At 45.1% G+C, this 13,493-nt stretch overlaps 1 protein-coding gene across 1 annotated transcript; it reads right to left on the bottom strand.

Annotated features, from left to right (window-relative positions):
* Positions 1-2,289: 2,289 nt before the first annotated feature.
* LOC117777326 (neurexophilin-1) lies at positions 2,290-12,568 on the bottom strand. The gene is made up of 2 exons (XM_034612026.1): positions 12,265-12,568; positions 2,290-4,007 (listed from the first exon to the last, which is right to left on the bottom strand). The coding sequence occupies exons 1-2, from the start codon at positions 12,316-12,318 to the stop codon at positions 3,183-3,185; spliced, it is 879 nt and encodes a 292-aa protein (XP_034467917.1). The 5' UTR covers positions 12,319-12,568; the 3' UTR covers positions 2,290-3,182.
* Between the last annotated feature and the right edge of the window lie 925 nt (positions 12,569-13,493).

Here is a 13,493-nt window from a genome sequence, read left to right as displayed (position 1 = left end):
TGAAAACTGATGAACGTAAGATTTAATTTTGACTCTTGTTCTTGGCCACCAGGTGATTTTATGTCAACTATTCCCTCTTTTATCAACTCTTGAGTGAGAAATATCTGGATATTCATCTGCTAAATTATTCGCTTTACACAAAACCGACGAGACTGAAGTTGTGGGGCATAAAAAGTGTTTCTACAAAGTATTAAATAGTCTAAAAGAAAGTCTTAAAATTTGCAAGAATCACAATATTATGTATGACGTCTTAAATACATTAAAACTAGGTCTTAATTATGTTAACGTTCCTTTAATGCTCGCTTCCATTGCACATCAAAATACGTTTTCTCTAAGGAAGTGTTTCGCTGTATGATTCCAGGATTATTCTCTACTCGCCTACTTCACCTTATCATCATGAGGAAGTGAAAGAAATGGGACTGATAGAACAAAACAACGAGCTGAAAGACGCTAAAACACCGTAGAGCTGAAGAAACTGCAACATTCCACTTTGCACGTTTCACGTCACAATCACTTGATTCAGTGATCATGTCAAAGATATTGATTCGAGCAGCTTTAAGTCAGATTTGCGAGAACACGTCTGTATTATTATGATCATGTATCATCAGGAGACTCAGCGTTTACCCTCCGACGACACCAGTCAGGGAACAGCTCCCAGCAGCGCTCGCACCAAACACCTCAGTGCCAGACTGTTTACACTGGTGAGATGATGTGCATAATGAGGCCGCATTGTCTCGGCGAGGTGCTGCTTTAATTCTCCGAGGCTGAGCAAACTGTCCCTGGCACATTCCGGGCAGGAGAGATTTCAAAGTCACTTCATTGAGATGAAAGAAGCGCGGCCCCGGCAGCATCGGAGACATTAGTCACTTCTTCTCCTCTGTGACAGAAACATGTTCTCAATTTACGAGTCAGGTGCTTCCAGTAATTTCTGCCAGCCTTGTTCCTCCACATCATAAACTCCTCTTCATGCTTCCCCCCCGTCCCACGGGCGGACCCCTGCCCTCCGGCCCGCCCTGTCAGGACCACGCCGCCCTGCTGGCAGGTCGGAGGAGGGTCCAGGCTGCGTTGACAGTTGCTGTGTCGGTGAGACCTTCACGTGCACTATGAAAGAGCAGTGAATTTCAATAGACAGCAGTGATTGCACCCCCCAGGTGCACATTTGTACTTTTTTACAGGTTTTCTATCGGCACTTTAATTCATTCTTTGGATGGTGTTGACTCTGCGGAGCTCCCACTTACACTGTGTTCATTTCCACTAAATGCTTCACATGGAGCCACCGGCTCCCAATTTATGTAATGAAGGTTTAATAGCCAATTGGAACATCCAATATCATTAAAAGCCGGTGTTTGTCTCATCCTGGATTTTCTTCCTCAGATACGCAGAGGTGCGAACGTGGGGTGGGGGGGAACGTGTGATTAGCACCTGCTGTTAGAAGTATGTCCTGACTCCTCTGGAGCGAGACGCCACATTTCAGCACCTCCAACACTTCAGCACTTTGTTCGCTCCTTTTCAACCGGCGTCAAATGAGCATCAGGAAATCAGCATCTTAATGTGTTTTCTCCCTTCGGCTCCATAAACGTCTAAACACTTCTGACCTTGTTCTTTTCCTCCTCATCTAGAAGAACGGAGGAGAATCACCTCCAGCAAGTTGTGTTTCTGTTTGTTTGTCTGATTGTTGGCACGATGACTCAAAAACTACCTGACAGATTACCACTTTTCTCCCAGTTTCCTTGACATTGCGAGATTGTTTTTCAAATTGATCCTTGATTTTTTAACTTATTACATTGGACTTGTTCACAAATTCCCCAAAACAAGAGTCAAAATGTCTAAAACAAAAAAGCAGGAATGAGAAAAAAGCCGAATTAGAGCATTTTCATGTTTGATTTTTTTTAAATTATCTTCTCGTGTCCGTCTTCTGCATCTTTGTGAACATGGAAAATACAAATAAATTTCTATCTGATTTAGATAAACACGTGTTCACACAGATCATTTCTGGAACATTTATGAATTTTGTGTGGGAATATTAGAGCCGTCGAAATGTGCAAAATCGTCAAACTAAAGTATTTAAGTATGTTCATCAACCATTTTAGCAAATGACCAAAAACAACAATGTTTATGTTCAACTTACAAAACCTACAATGACACAAATGAACTAGAATAGTATAGGCTCAACAGTAAATGTGATCAAGCTGCATTAAACTGTCTTGTACTTCCTGTAAATTCACAAAAATAAGAGTCTAAAAGTCTAAATCTAAGCAGGACTGAGAAAACACCAGAATTTGTTTTTTGAAATGCAGTGCAGAGAAAAGATCGTCTGTATTTCTGTCGTCTGCATCTTTTATTTCTTTATTTTCTTGCTCGTGTTTGACTGGAACCCTCCACTGGTTTCGTCTACTCGGCTCCACCCACGGCCTTAAGAGCGTTGACACATAACACAGAATTAAAACAGAAGTCTCTCTTTTTTTTTTTGTTGTTGTCTTGTTCTTGTTCTCCGGTGACGTCTGAGGCTCGATGAAGGATTACTTGTGACAGATGGATTGTTTTTTCAGTTGTTTACCACATTCTGATCATGCACGTACATGGACGACTCCAACAACAACACCAGAGAGGTATATTCATTCTAACAATCACACGGCAGAAAACAACACCACTCCAGAAATGTTTGCTTTTTCCATTACGCCCTCTAATGCATACTGACAGGTTCTTCGTATTTGCATTGACATTTATGTGTTTGCAGTGATTACCAGAGACTGATTGGAAAAGACGGGAAAGCATGATTGAGACGGGAAATACACCATCAACGTAATAAACAATGAGAATAGCAGGAGAAAACATTAATAAAACTGTTCTCAGGTCTTTGTGTGGAATCCACGATATTTACATAAAGACAATCAGCATATTTTTACGGTTGGCTTGAGAATTTCCTTTCGATGTATAAGCAGCTTTGTGTTTAGTATAGAGTGTTGCAAGCCTGTAAAGTCTCCCACCATGACCCCGGGGCAGGTGTGTTCACTGGAGCTGGATCAGTCTCAGACGAGGACGTGTTAGCTGTAATAAAACCTGTCAACGTTTCAAACTTTGAAGTGTCCCGACTCCATTTTTATTCAAATATTCTGACATCGCTCAGGACCCGACAGCCTGTCTTTATGGGGGGGTTTTCGTTTCCTCCTCCGCTCACACGATCAGCCGGTGGGGAGGTAGGGGGTGTCGCTGTGGTAGTTGTAGTCCGGACACACCTTCTGCACCAGCTTGTAGTCGGTGCTGTAGAAGTTGATGAAGATGCAGATGACTTTGAAGGGCTTGGAGCACAGCCAGGACACGTGGCTCTGGGTCTGCTCCTGCGGGCAGCTCTGCGAGGGGTCGTGGGCGCACAGCGAGTTCCTGGTGCCCTTCTCCACCTTCTCGTACTCCACCCGGCAGTTGAACAGCTTGGCGTCCTTGGCCTCCAGGGCCGTCTGCTGCTGCTGCTGCTGCTGCTGCTGCTGCTGCTGCTGCTGCTGGTTGTGGTGGTGGTGGTGCTGCTGATGCTGTTGCACCTGGAACTCCACAGCTCTGGTCGGAGGAACCAGTCCCACGGACACGTTGCCCTGACCGGTGGAGTTGTGGCGGAAGTAGACGCTGAACGTCCCGTTTCCGTGATCTACGATCTTACCGGTGATGAGGAGGTTGAGCTTCACCGTCTTGATGTTGGAGTGGAAGTCGCCCCAACCGAACATCTTCTTGAACTTGCCGGTCTTGACGATGGGCCTCCTTTTCGTCCTGGATCGAGGGTCCCGGGGGTTCGAGGCGTTGTAGAGCCAGTTCCACTGCTCCTGCTTGGAGAAGGAGTCGGCCTCTCCGTAGTTCAGGTCCAGGGAGGTGAAGTTCTCCTTGTCGTAGAGCGTCTGGGAGAGCAGGCGGCTGATGGAGAAGGCCTTGCTGCTCTCGCTCCAGTACGTCTTCCCTTTGGATTTCGAGCTCCCTCTTAAGTCCGAGCTTCCTGAACTCGGTGACCCGGCGCCGGTGACCTGCAGGAGCGAAGAAACAAAGAACCCAGTGAAAAGAGGGAAAACTTAAACTGGAAAGAGAAACACTCCCAACACGTGTTGACAGACAATAACGCAGACTGGACACAATTTGAGGAGCATTTGTAAATTCTGTCTGTGAATATGAGAGCATGGTCTGAGGATCTCTTTTCATTATCAAGATCCCTAGGAAATAAATTACATTTTTGAAAAATGACTCTTGCAATGTTAAAGGAAGTGAAAAAAACTACCTGGTCCCTAAATTCAACAACATCGTTCCACCACGTTTCATGGAAATCCGTTCAGTCATTTTTGTGTAATCTCTCTAACAAACACACAAACAACGAAGAAACAAACCTCCTGGCTGGAGGTAAATATTCCGATGAGAGACACAAACCTAATACCTGCTTTGAACTAAATTAGTTTGTATATGCAGGTTTTTTAAACACGCTAAAAAACAGCAAGTCCATTGCCAGTGGAGGAGTTTGCCTTTCTGTTTTTTTCACACTGAAATTAAAGGCCATTCACCTCTGTGTCTCTTTCCATCGCTGCAGCTAAAAACCTGTGTCGACCGCAGAGTCTTTTAAACAGGGAGCGAAAGACGATTCTGTCCATTCCCATAGCAAACAAAAAGCCAGATGTTAGCTGGTTTAAGACCAGTGATGATGAGGTGTGTGGACGTCAGGGGGCAGATTGAGGTGGATAAAGCTGGATCATGTGACACTTTCCTGCCAGAGATGAGATATCGTCTTGTTGAGGTCAAACTATCGCCGTTGGCTGTATTTTATTTATTTGCCCGAACAATGAATTTTCTCAAACCTCAGTTTAGTTGCAAGGTTTTTTGTATAAAATGAACAAAACTTTTCAGAGAACATAAACTGTGTTTGCGCAGAACTGGACAAAGTCAGTGCAGGTGGACGTCCTCGCCTCGTGTATCCTCTGTTGTCGTCCTTCCGACTAATAAACTCCAGCGTCTCCTTGGTGTCAAGGAGACAAAGCCGACGAGCGCAGATGATTTATCCGTCCCCCAGCGTGTCAGCACCTGTAAGAAACGCTGCTAATGCTGTAACTAAGTCTCGCAGTGTGTGAACCGTCTTGTGCAGGGCGTCCTAATCAAGATTAAAGGTATTCCTGCCATACGTCCAGATGAATGAGGCGCTGCTCGGGCGTAGACGTGATGCAACAGCAGACTATTACCTGCTGAATGTGCCCTGAATGGATGATTGATGATTCATTCAGCGTCTCTCCTCTAACAATCACACAGATGAGGGAGCGAGGACTCGCCGTGCCCCCCCACAGAGGCCCGTGACAGTGATGTCCGAACCCCGGCCGTGCAACGTGACAGCAGATCTATCTGGTCGAAGCCTTTATATTTTCTACCGTCACCCTGCGATCGATACCCTGAAAATAAGGTCTTCTCTCATTCAGAAAGTTCTCTGGGTGACATTGTGATACTTTAGGGTGTGAGTGTGAGAGCGGCTCGCTCTGACTGAACTGTTGCAGGAGTTGTGATCCTCCTCCGGAGCGCACGTTCGCGTCGTGCACTCCGCAGAGGAGGAGGCTGAGAGGAGAAACGGCCTCCAGCTGTTTTGAAGAGGCCTCGATGATGAACGACCTGATGTGAACGAGCCGTTAGTGGCTTTGTGGAGACGTTTGGCTCCGGAGCTGCTGGATCCGTCCTCCTCCCTGAACACAGGAGCGTCGGCTGAGCCTCCTTTAAACACCACACACGCAGATTGAAGCCTTTTAAGCAGCAGCAAGAAGTTTTGAGCACAGCTGAATCTTTTACAAAAAGAAAACTGCGAGACCTTCACAGAGAAATGTTTGTCGTGACAAGGTGAGGAGAAATGTGAATTTCCCCCGTGCAGTCGTTTGACTGTATTAATGAACAGCTCCCTTTGTCTCCCCGCTGGAAACAAAAGCCTGTCATGTCGCCTGTGTGGTGATGTATTGTAAAAAGATAAAGTGGGCGTGAGGACGAGGGAGGCTTCCTGTCCACGATTTATCGGCTCCATTACCGTCAAACATAAAGCTCCTTAGGATGTAAAAGTTCAGTGAAATAGTGTCTATAGGCCGTCAGCCAATGAGCTACAAGGCTGACAGCGACACCGCGGCTCCCATTGATCACGTTTCAGGTGATTTCTGCTCGTTTTAAAAGTGATAATGGAAGAAAATACTGGATCTTTGCAGAGAAACACAGGAGCTGAGCTCATTTTAACGGTTAAACATTGTTTAGCATTTAAAACCAGTATGTAAACATTGAATTAATGGTTTAATAAGGTAGTAATATGTATATATTTATTTATCAATATTTATCATATTGTATTCTGTATATATTTAGTTGTTTATTGTTATTTATTATAGAGTTTATGCTGAAATGGTAAAATATCAATTAGCCTCAATTACATTTCTTTGTCATTAGAGTTTGATAAGAACATATTTGCCAATATTGTTTTAAATATAAATTGGCAAATATAACCGTATTCCAAGATCCATATCTCTGTTATTATTCATAAAAATAATAAATTAAATTAATATATTATAAATACAAATATAATTTCTGACATATGCATTGATAAGAAGTTTCCTTGAAGCTGCTTTAAAGCTACACTATGAAGTATTTGTACCATTATACATTCAAACTAATGAAACTTACTGATAAAGCGTTAACATCTGATTTTTATACACGTTTTTATGACTCAAGGTTAAAAAATGTGTGAAAGAAAAACTACAGGATTTGGTTAAAGGGATTTTTTAAAACCAGATCCTTTGATTGACTTCAAACGTGAATTCACTCTCACATGTTTTCAGCAGTTATCAAAGAACCAACTCTCCTCAAACGACCTTTGACCCGTGATACAAACTATAAGCGCCCATTTAATTTTTCATGATTTGTTTCCAGTCGGAGTCGTCGAAAGTCTCCAGCGACCGAAGGAAACATCGTTCTGCTGCTGCAGTAATTACTGATGTTTCTCAGTAACCGAGTTTCAGTCTCAACGGAATCCTGAAACCAGATGAAGGGGTTTTAGGAAAACTGCTCTGAGCTGGTTTAAGTGTGTGTGTGTGTGTGTGTGTGTGTGTGTGTGTGTGTGTGTGTGTGTGTGTGTGTGTGTGTGTGTGTGTGTGTGTGTGAGTCTGTGTGTGTGTGTGTGTGTGTGTGTGTGTGTGTGTGTGTGTGTGTGTGTGTGTGTGTGTGTGTGTGTGCGCAGCGATTTAAGGTGTAAAGGTGAAGAACGTTGTCAGTTTTTTCCATTTTTGTCAACCGGTAAATTAGGATCAACGCTGAGTTCTGAAAAGCAACAAAGTTTCCTGCAGCTTTAAGTGATGAATAATTTCCGTGTCACTAGGATCAGATTTTTTTTTTTCGAGGGGGACTTCTTTATTATTTCCCACCGAGATTATCAAAACGACACGTCGCCCATGTGACGTGCGTGCCCGCTCGGCGTCGGACCGACTCCTTGTTGTGGAACCTCTGTTGTCAACCGGCGTTTGTGTTCCGTCCCCAAACTGCGACACGCAATTAGCTTTCATCTAAAGCACCTGCCAGTCCCTGGATTAGAGACTCACACAGACCCCACTTCACGGATTAGAGCCCAACCTGTAATCCAGCCCGCGGAGATTAGGCAGATCAGAGGCAGTCCCGACTAAAGCAACTGTTCAGAGCTGACTGCACCAACACTCGGGGGGGGGGGGGGGGCAAGGTTTACCTCGCGCTGGCGTCAGTAATGTGAACGAGGCACAAACAGAGTGAGAGCGGTGCGAGCAGGAATGTGAGTGGAAGAGCAGAAGAGAGAGAAGAGAACAAACATGGCGGCGTAAAGGTCGACAGTGTGAGAAGTTCTGAGCTTAACAGATATTAGTCTCTCGGCGGGGGATCGTATTAAATCAGGGAAAACAATGTTGTCAACGGCGAAAGGTGAAATTTAATTTGCACTTAATTGGAATTTATTTAATCACGATGTGAAGTTTGATTTGATTTCACTAGTTGTTGTTAAAGCAGTTAACTAGTTAACTACTTGGACCAATATCCAGAGGTTCTAAAGCTCGTAGCTGAATCTACCAACTAAACTTGGTCAATTATACTTTCATTACAATACTTTGTAATAAAGAAAATACAAAATGAATGTGTCATACATCATTCATGATACGTTATTAACTGTTGAGACTCCCTGGAGGGCGAATACCACCTGAAGGAATCTAAACAGCTCGTTAACGATCAATTATCAATAGTTGGAAACGTTATATTATTGATATATGATCAGTCGTGTTAAACAGATAAAGAAATATTCTTCTTCTTCTCTTCTCTTCACTCACTCACTCACTCACTCACTCACTCACTCACTCACTCACTCACTCACTCACTCACTCACACACACACACACACACACGCACACACACACACACACACACACACACACACACACACACACACACACACACACAGCTGGCAGACAGGAGACTCTCACTGACTTTGACTGAAAGTCTATTGATTAGAGTCTGAACCTTTAACCGCCTCCAACAAAGAGTAAAAGACGACAACTGATCTTCACTGTCGGCAAAATGTAAATAATTCAAACAGGAAACAATGAGCGTTAATAGAAAGTTTCCGTTTATACACATGATTTCTTTATTTCTATTTATTTGGATTCATTTAGTTCCAGGCAGCTTTCTGCTGTTTCTATTCACGTCTTTATGCGACGAAACTCTTAAAGTTTGGTCAAATTCTTTATTTTCACATTGTCAACAGATGTTCAACAAACCTCGAGTTGATCCGACAAACATCTGTCGTCTGTTCAGGAGCCGAACTCAGGTTTATCTGATCCCTCCGCTCCGAACACTATTTGAAACATACACCATCAACATGGCCACACACACAACTCCTTTGGTGAAGAAATAAATAGAAAGTAATGGAATATAAACGCAAAATGATATGATTCTTATTGTAGGAGGTAAAACGTGCAAATGTGAAGGTTTATTCCACGAAAAAGCAGCAGATCTTTGTGTCATTTCATTAGTTTGACCTTGAAATCTTATTTTCTTAATCTAAATCTTCCATGAATCCACTGTTTTCTGCCAAAGTTTGAACAATTTCTCTCACACACACGATGAAGCAGATTAGATGAGTTTTCAGTGTTTAAATTATTTCTATTTATTTTTTATTTCCAGTAAATATTTAATGTTTCGAAAAAGATGAACGACTTTAAATTTAAAACCTTTAAAGACATAACATTAAAAGTAAAAGACATATTAGTCATCAGCAGCTTTTAATGAGGACTCCGGTGATTCAGTATCACACTTAAGTTCAGGGACTCGAGAAGCAGAAGAAGAAGAGAGATCCTCGTTTTAATGAAATTCATATTTTTTTTTTTAACAAAAAACAAACTAAATCCTCTTTTTGTTCGACCTGAACTTCCTGTTTCCAGTTTGTGCCAAAAGTGCAATCGGTTTTAAAACTTTAGGTTTATTAACATTAAAACCTTCAGTTTGTTCTGCAGGAGTCTCCCTCTCCCCTCACACCTCATGGAACTGTGTTAATATTGTTCCCAGGTTCACTTCATGAGGCACAATCCCCTCGGCGAGATAACACAAACAGCATCGCTCTGCACAAGTCCTTCAGGAAACCACTCTCTGATTGCCAGATGCAAACACGGGCAGGCAGCGGGACAAACCTAAATGCTATCTACTCGTTCGGCGAGACTGTGATAAGGCGCAGGCGTCCGCTCTTTGAAACAGGAAGATAAACAACCCCCCCACCCCCCCCGGCTTCCCCTCGGGAGCTGGGAGGATATTCTATGGGCCCGGCCCGGCCCGGCCCTGCCAACAACCCGACAAATTCCACCTTTAATAGAACCACCGGAGGAGCCGGCGTGGGGCCGCGCACAAAAACCGAGTGCGAGGAAGAATGAAAGTGTGTGTCAGTTTTCATTTGGCTGGATGCTGCGGCGGCTGTGACTGCCGTGTGGGCAGGATTTGTGAATGCGACACTTGTAGTACAACAGAGCGAGGACAGAAAGGGACCGGGCGGATGGCAGGTTGGGGGCCGATAGCAGGTTGTGGGGGGGGGGGGCAGCCACTTTGCAGCGTTGATTGAATGCTTCAGCTGCAGCGACGAGGAATTAACAATAGCAAACGTTTTTTAAAAAGGCAGTTCTGTGGATTTATTTAGTTTTTAAAATGGAGGTATTAAACTGATGCTCTTAGCCCCGGAGAGGCTTAGAGTCGGAGGAGCTCGGATCCAGAGCATGAGGCTGACGTGGGATCAAACCTGTGACCTTTGGGCTACGACACAGCGGCTTCGAGTCTTATTTTTAATCTAATTTGTGATTTTCCAATGGGTTCGTGAAACATCGTCTTCGGTTTGCCTGTGTTTTGACAGACTTGCTCCTCCAGACAGAAAGTCGAAGGGTGCTCGGTGTTGATGGCGTCTTTAGAGCCGGAGCTCTGGGGAGATGATGGTCGTCATAGTCGTTTACAGTGAATTTATCTTGTCTCGCCTCGTGAGGTCCCCCAGTCGCTGAGCTGATGGATCAACTAAGGGCATTAGACACCCACTAAGAGTTTGGGCCTGTATTCTCGCAGTGATATCAAAGTGGTACCTGAGGGGGGTCAGAGATGATGACAAATCAAAAAGTGTGTCAAGACATCACAGGAAGCTGCGGATGGAGCCGAGTGCTATCGCCGCCGCGGCGCTTTGAGCGGCCGGGGCACGATTATCACCGTGACTTCTGAGGAGGATAAATAGTGAGCGTGGACAGACTGCGGGATATTAGAGAGTGGGGCAGTTTGAAGACGACGAAGGAGGAGGACGAGGAGGAGGAGGAGGAGAGGGGGGTAAAAAAATAAAAAAAAATATTGGCCACCAGTTCTTACCCAGAGGAGAAACGCATAATCATATTATTTCACACACGACTTGGTTCAAAGGCGGCCAAAATAAGTTTGTGAGGTTCCCATGGGTCTGTCAATCTGTTGAAGGAGCTGCAGGCGAAAGCTTAGGATGCACCGAGTACGAAACAATTATGATCATCCCATTAAAGCATAGCGAAGCAATTTGGCAGCCCGGTCTGGAAAAACACACACACACACACACACACACACACACACACACACACACACACACACACACACACACACACACACACACACACACACACACACACACACACACACACACACACACACACACACACACACACACACACACACACACACACACACTCCCATCAAGTGATGCTGTGAGATCTGCTCAATCCGCCATGATGCTCGCATACAACTCACACACAGGATTTAATGATGCTCTCTCTACTGTGGCAACAGGAGAATCCATGTTTGTTAATGTTATTGCTTTGTGGAATCGAAGAACCCTTGTTTCCTTTCAGAGCAGGAAGACGCTTCGTTTAAAAAAAAAAGGAAAAGGAAAAGGAAAGGTGGTGGTGGTGGTGGTGGGGGGGGGGGGGGTGAAATGATTAGTGTGCTTAGTCAGCTGTGAAATTGAGTTTATGGTTTTCAAGACATTGAATTCAATTCGATAATGGGTATTAAGTTGTAGAGAATAATTAATAGTAATTGACTTCTTTCCATCACTATGCAAATTAAACACAGATAACGCCACGGGAGCTTTTTAAGGGCAGTCAGGTTTGCGGGGATTAAGTTTATGGAATTTCTTTTTTTTTTGTTCGGGGCGAGAGGAGTGGCTCCTGTTTCGCCTTTGATTGCTTTGTTGACAGATTTATCTGCGGGTGAGGGGTGAGGAGGGGGGGGGGTTACTGTCTCTGCCGGGATTAAAGGAATTGTGTTGTCACAAAGTGTCGAGGCGCCGGGTTCGGAGCGTTCTGGTGCGTTTGTCAGAACGAGCTCAGGCGGCTCTGTCAGAGACGCTGGGTTTGAGATGCAGGAGGAAAGGGGGGGCGGGGGGACATGTCCAGCAGGTCTGTGTGAGGGCGGATTTCATTTGTTAATTCATGAAGAGTTGAATGAGTCGTTGCTCGGAGCAGTTAAAAGTCTGTGGATATTTGTGTATATATTAAAAACACACGTCTCTGACTGTCACAGGTGAATCTACCTGGAGACTCAGAGAAAACTGAAAGAACAACATCACACTTAGATTTCTTTAGGATTTTCACATCATCAAACTACATCAATCTACACGTCTGTGGACTTTCCTTCTTCTAGACGAGAGCAAACACCCAAATCTGGAGACACGAGAAGATACGAGAGGACAAAAAACCCCAAAAAGGTCAAATCAAAATGACATTTAACTCACCAGAGAGATGATTGACAGCAGCGCGGCAGCCGCCCACAGGCACGTGGGGCTCATGCCTCTTCGTGGAGAATCTCCCCTCGTGTCAAACTGTCCTCGAATCGTCTCGGCTGCAAAATACAACAAGAAGAAAAAAAAGAGAGAAAAATCTCCTCCTGACTGAGTCGAGGGCGAGAGAACGACTCGAGGGGAGGTGAAGAGCGAGCGAGCGAGGGAGGGAGGGAGTCCTGGGGTGAGGGAGCTCGTTCAGGAGGGTCAGGTGTTTGGAGACGCAGCGACGAGGACGGAGGAGTTTGTAGATGTGAGAGTCAGTGGAGGGGGGGGACGTTTTATATGAGAGGGAGAGAGCGAGAGAGAGAGGAGGGGGAGAGAGGGAGAAGGGAGGGGGGGGACGTTTTATATGAGAGGGAGAGAGAGAGAGAGAGAGAGGAGGGGGAGAGAGGGAGAAGGGGGGGGGTGTAAGAGAGAGTGGGGGGAAGAGAGAGGGAGGGAGGGATGAAGAGAAGTAGAGAAAAATGAAGTGAGGGAGACAGGGGAGAGAAGGAGGGAGGGATGAAGAGAGATAGAGAGAGAGGAGGGGGGAGAGAGGGATAGAGTAAGAAAGAGAGAGGGAGAGAGAGAGGGGGGAGAGAACAAGTGAGGGATGAAGAGAGAAAGATGGAGTGAGGGAGACAGGGAGAGAAAGAGGGAGGGATGAAGAGAGAAAGATGGAGTGAGGGAGACAGGGAGAGAAGGAGGGAGGGATGAAGAGAGATAGAGAGAGAGGAGGGGGAGAGAGGGATAGAGTAAGAAAGAGAGAGGGAGAGAGTAAGAAAGAGAGAGGGAGAGAGAGTGGGGGAGAGAACAAGTGAGGGATGAATACAGAAAGATGGAGTGAGGGAGACAGGGAGAGAAAGAGGGAGGGATGAAGAGAGAGATGGAGAGAGGGAGAGAGAATAAGAAAGAGTGGGGGAGAGAGAGGGAGAGTTAGAGAGATGGAGGGAGGGGTGAAGAGAAGAAGAAAAGGGGGATAGAGGGATAGAGTAAGAAAGAGAGAGGGGGGAGAGAACGAGGGGGGAGAGAACGAGAGAGGGATGAAGAGAGAGATAGAGTGAGGGAGAGAAGGAGGGATGAAGAGAGAGATAGAGTGAGGGAGAGAAGGGGGAGAGAGAATAAGAAAGAGTGGGGGAGAGAGAGGGAGAGTTAGAGAGATGGAGGGAGGGGTGAAGAGAAGAAGAAAAGGGGGATAGAGG

The sequence above is a fragment of the Hippoglossus hippoglossus genome, chromosome 16, assembly GCF_009819705.1.
Source record: "Hippoglossus hippoglossus isolate fHipHip1 chromosome 16, fHipHip1.pri, whole genome shotgun sequence".
Lineage (NCBI taxonomy): Eukaryota > Metazoa > Chordata > Actinopteri > Pleuronectiformes > Pleuronectidae > Hippoglossus > Hippoglossus hippoglossus.
Note: the sequence above shows the minus strand (reverse complement) of the source record. Positions and strands in the feature narration are given on the sequence as shown.

Bases quoted from the DNA above. Each gene is read 5' to 3' on its own strand.
- LOC117777326 (XM_034612026.1), bottom strand. From the start codon at position 12,318: ATGAGCCCCACGTGCCTGTGGGCGGCTGCCGCGCTGCTGTCAATCATC. The intron at 4,008-12,264 runs GTGAGTTAAATG...TCGCTCCTGCAG, and splicing joins TGCTGTCAATCATCTCTCTG to GTCACCGGCGCCGGGTCACC.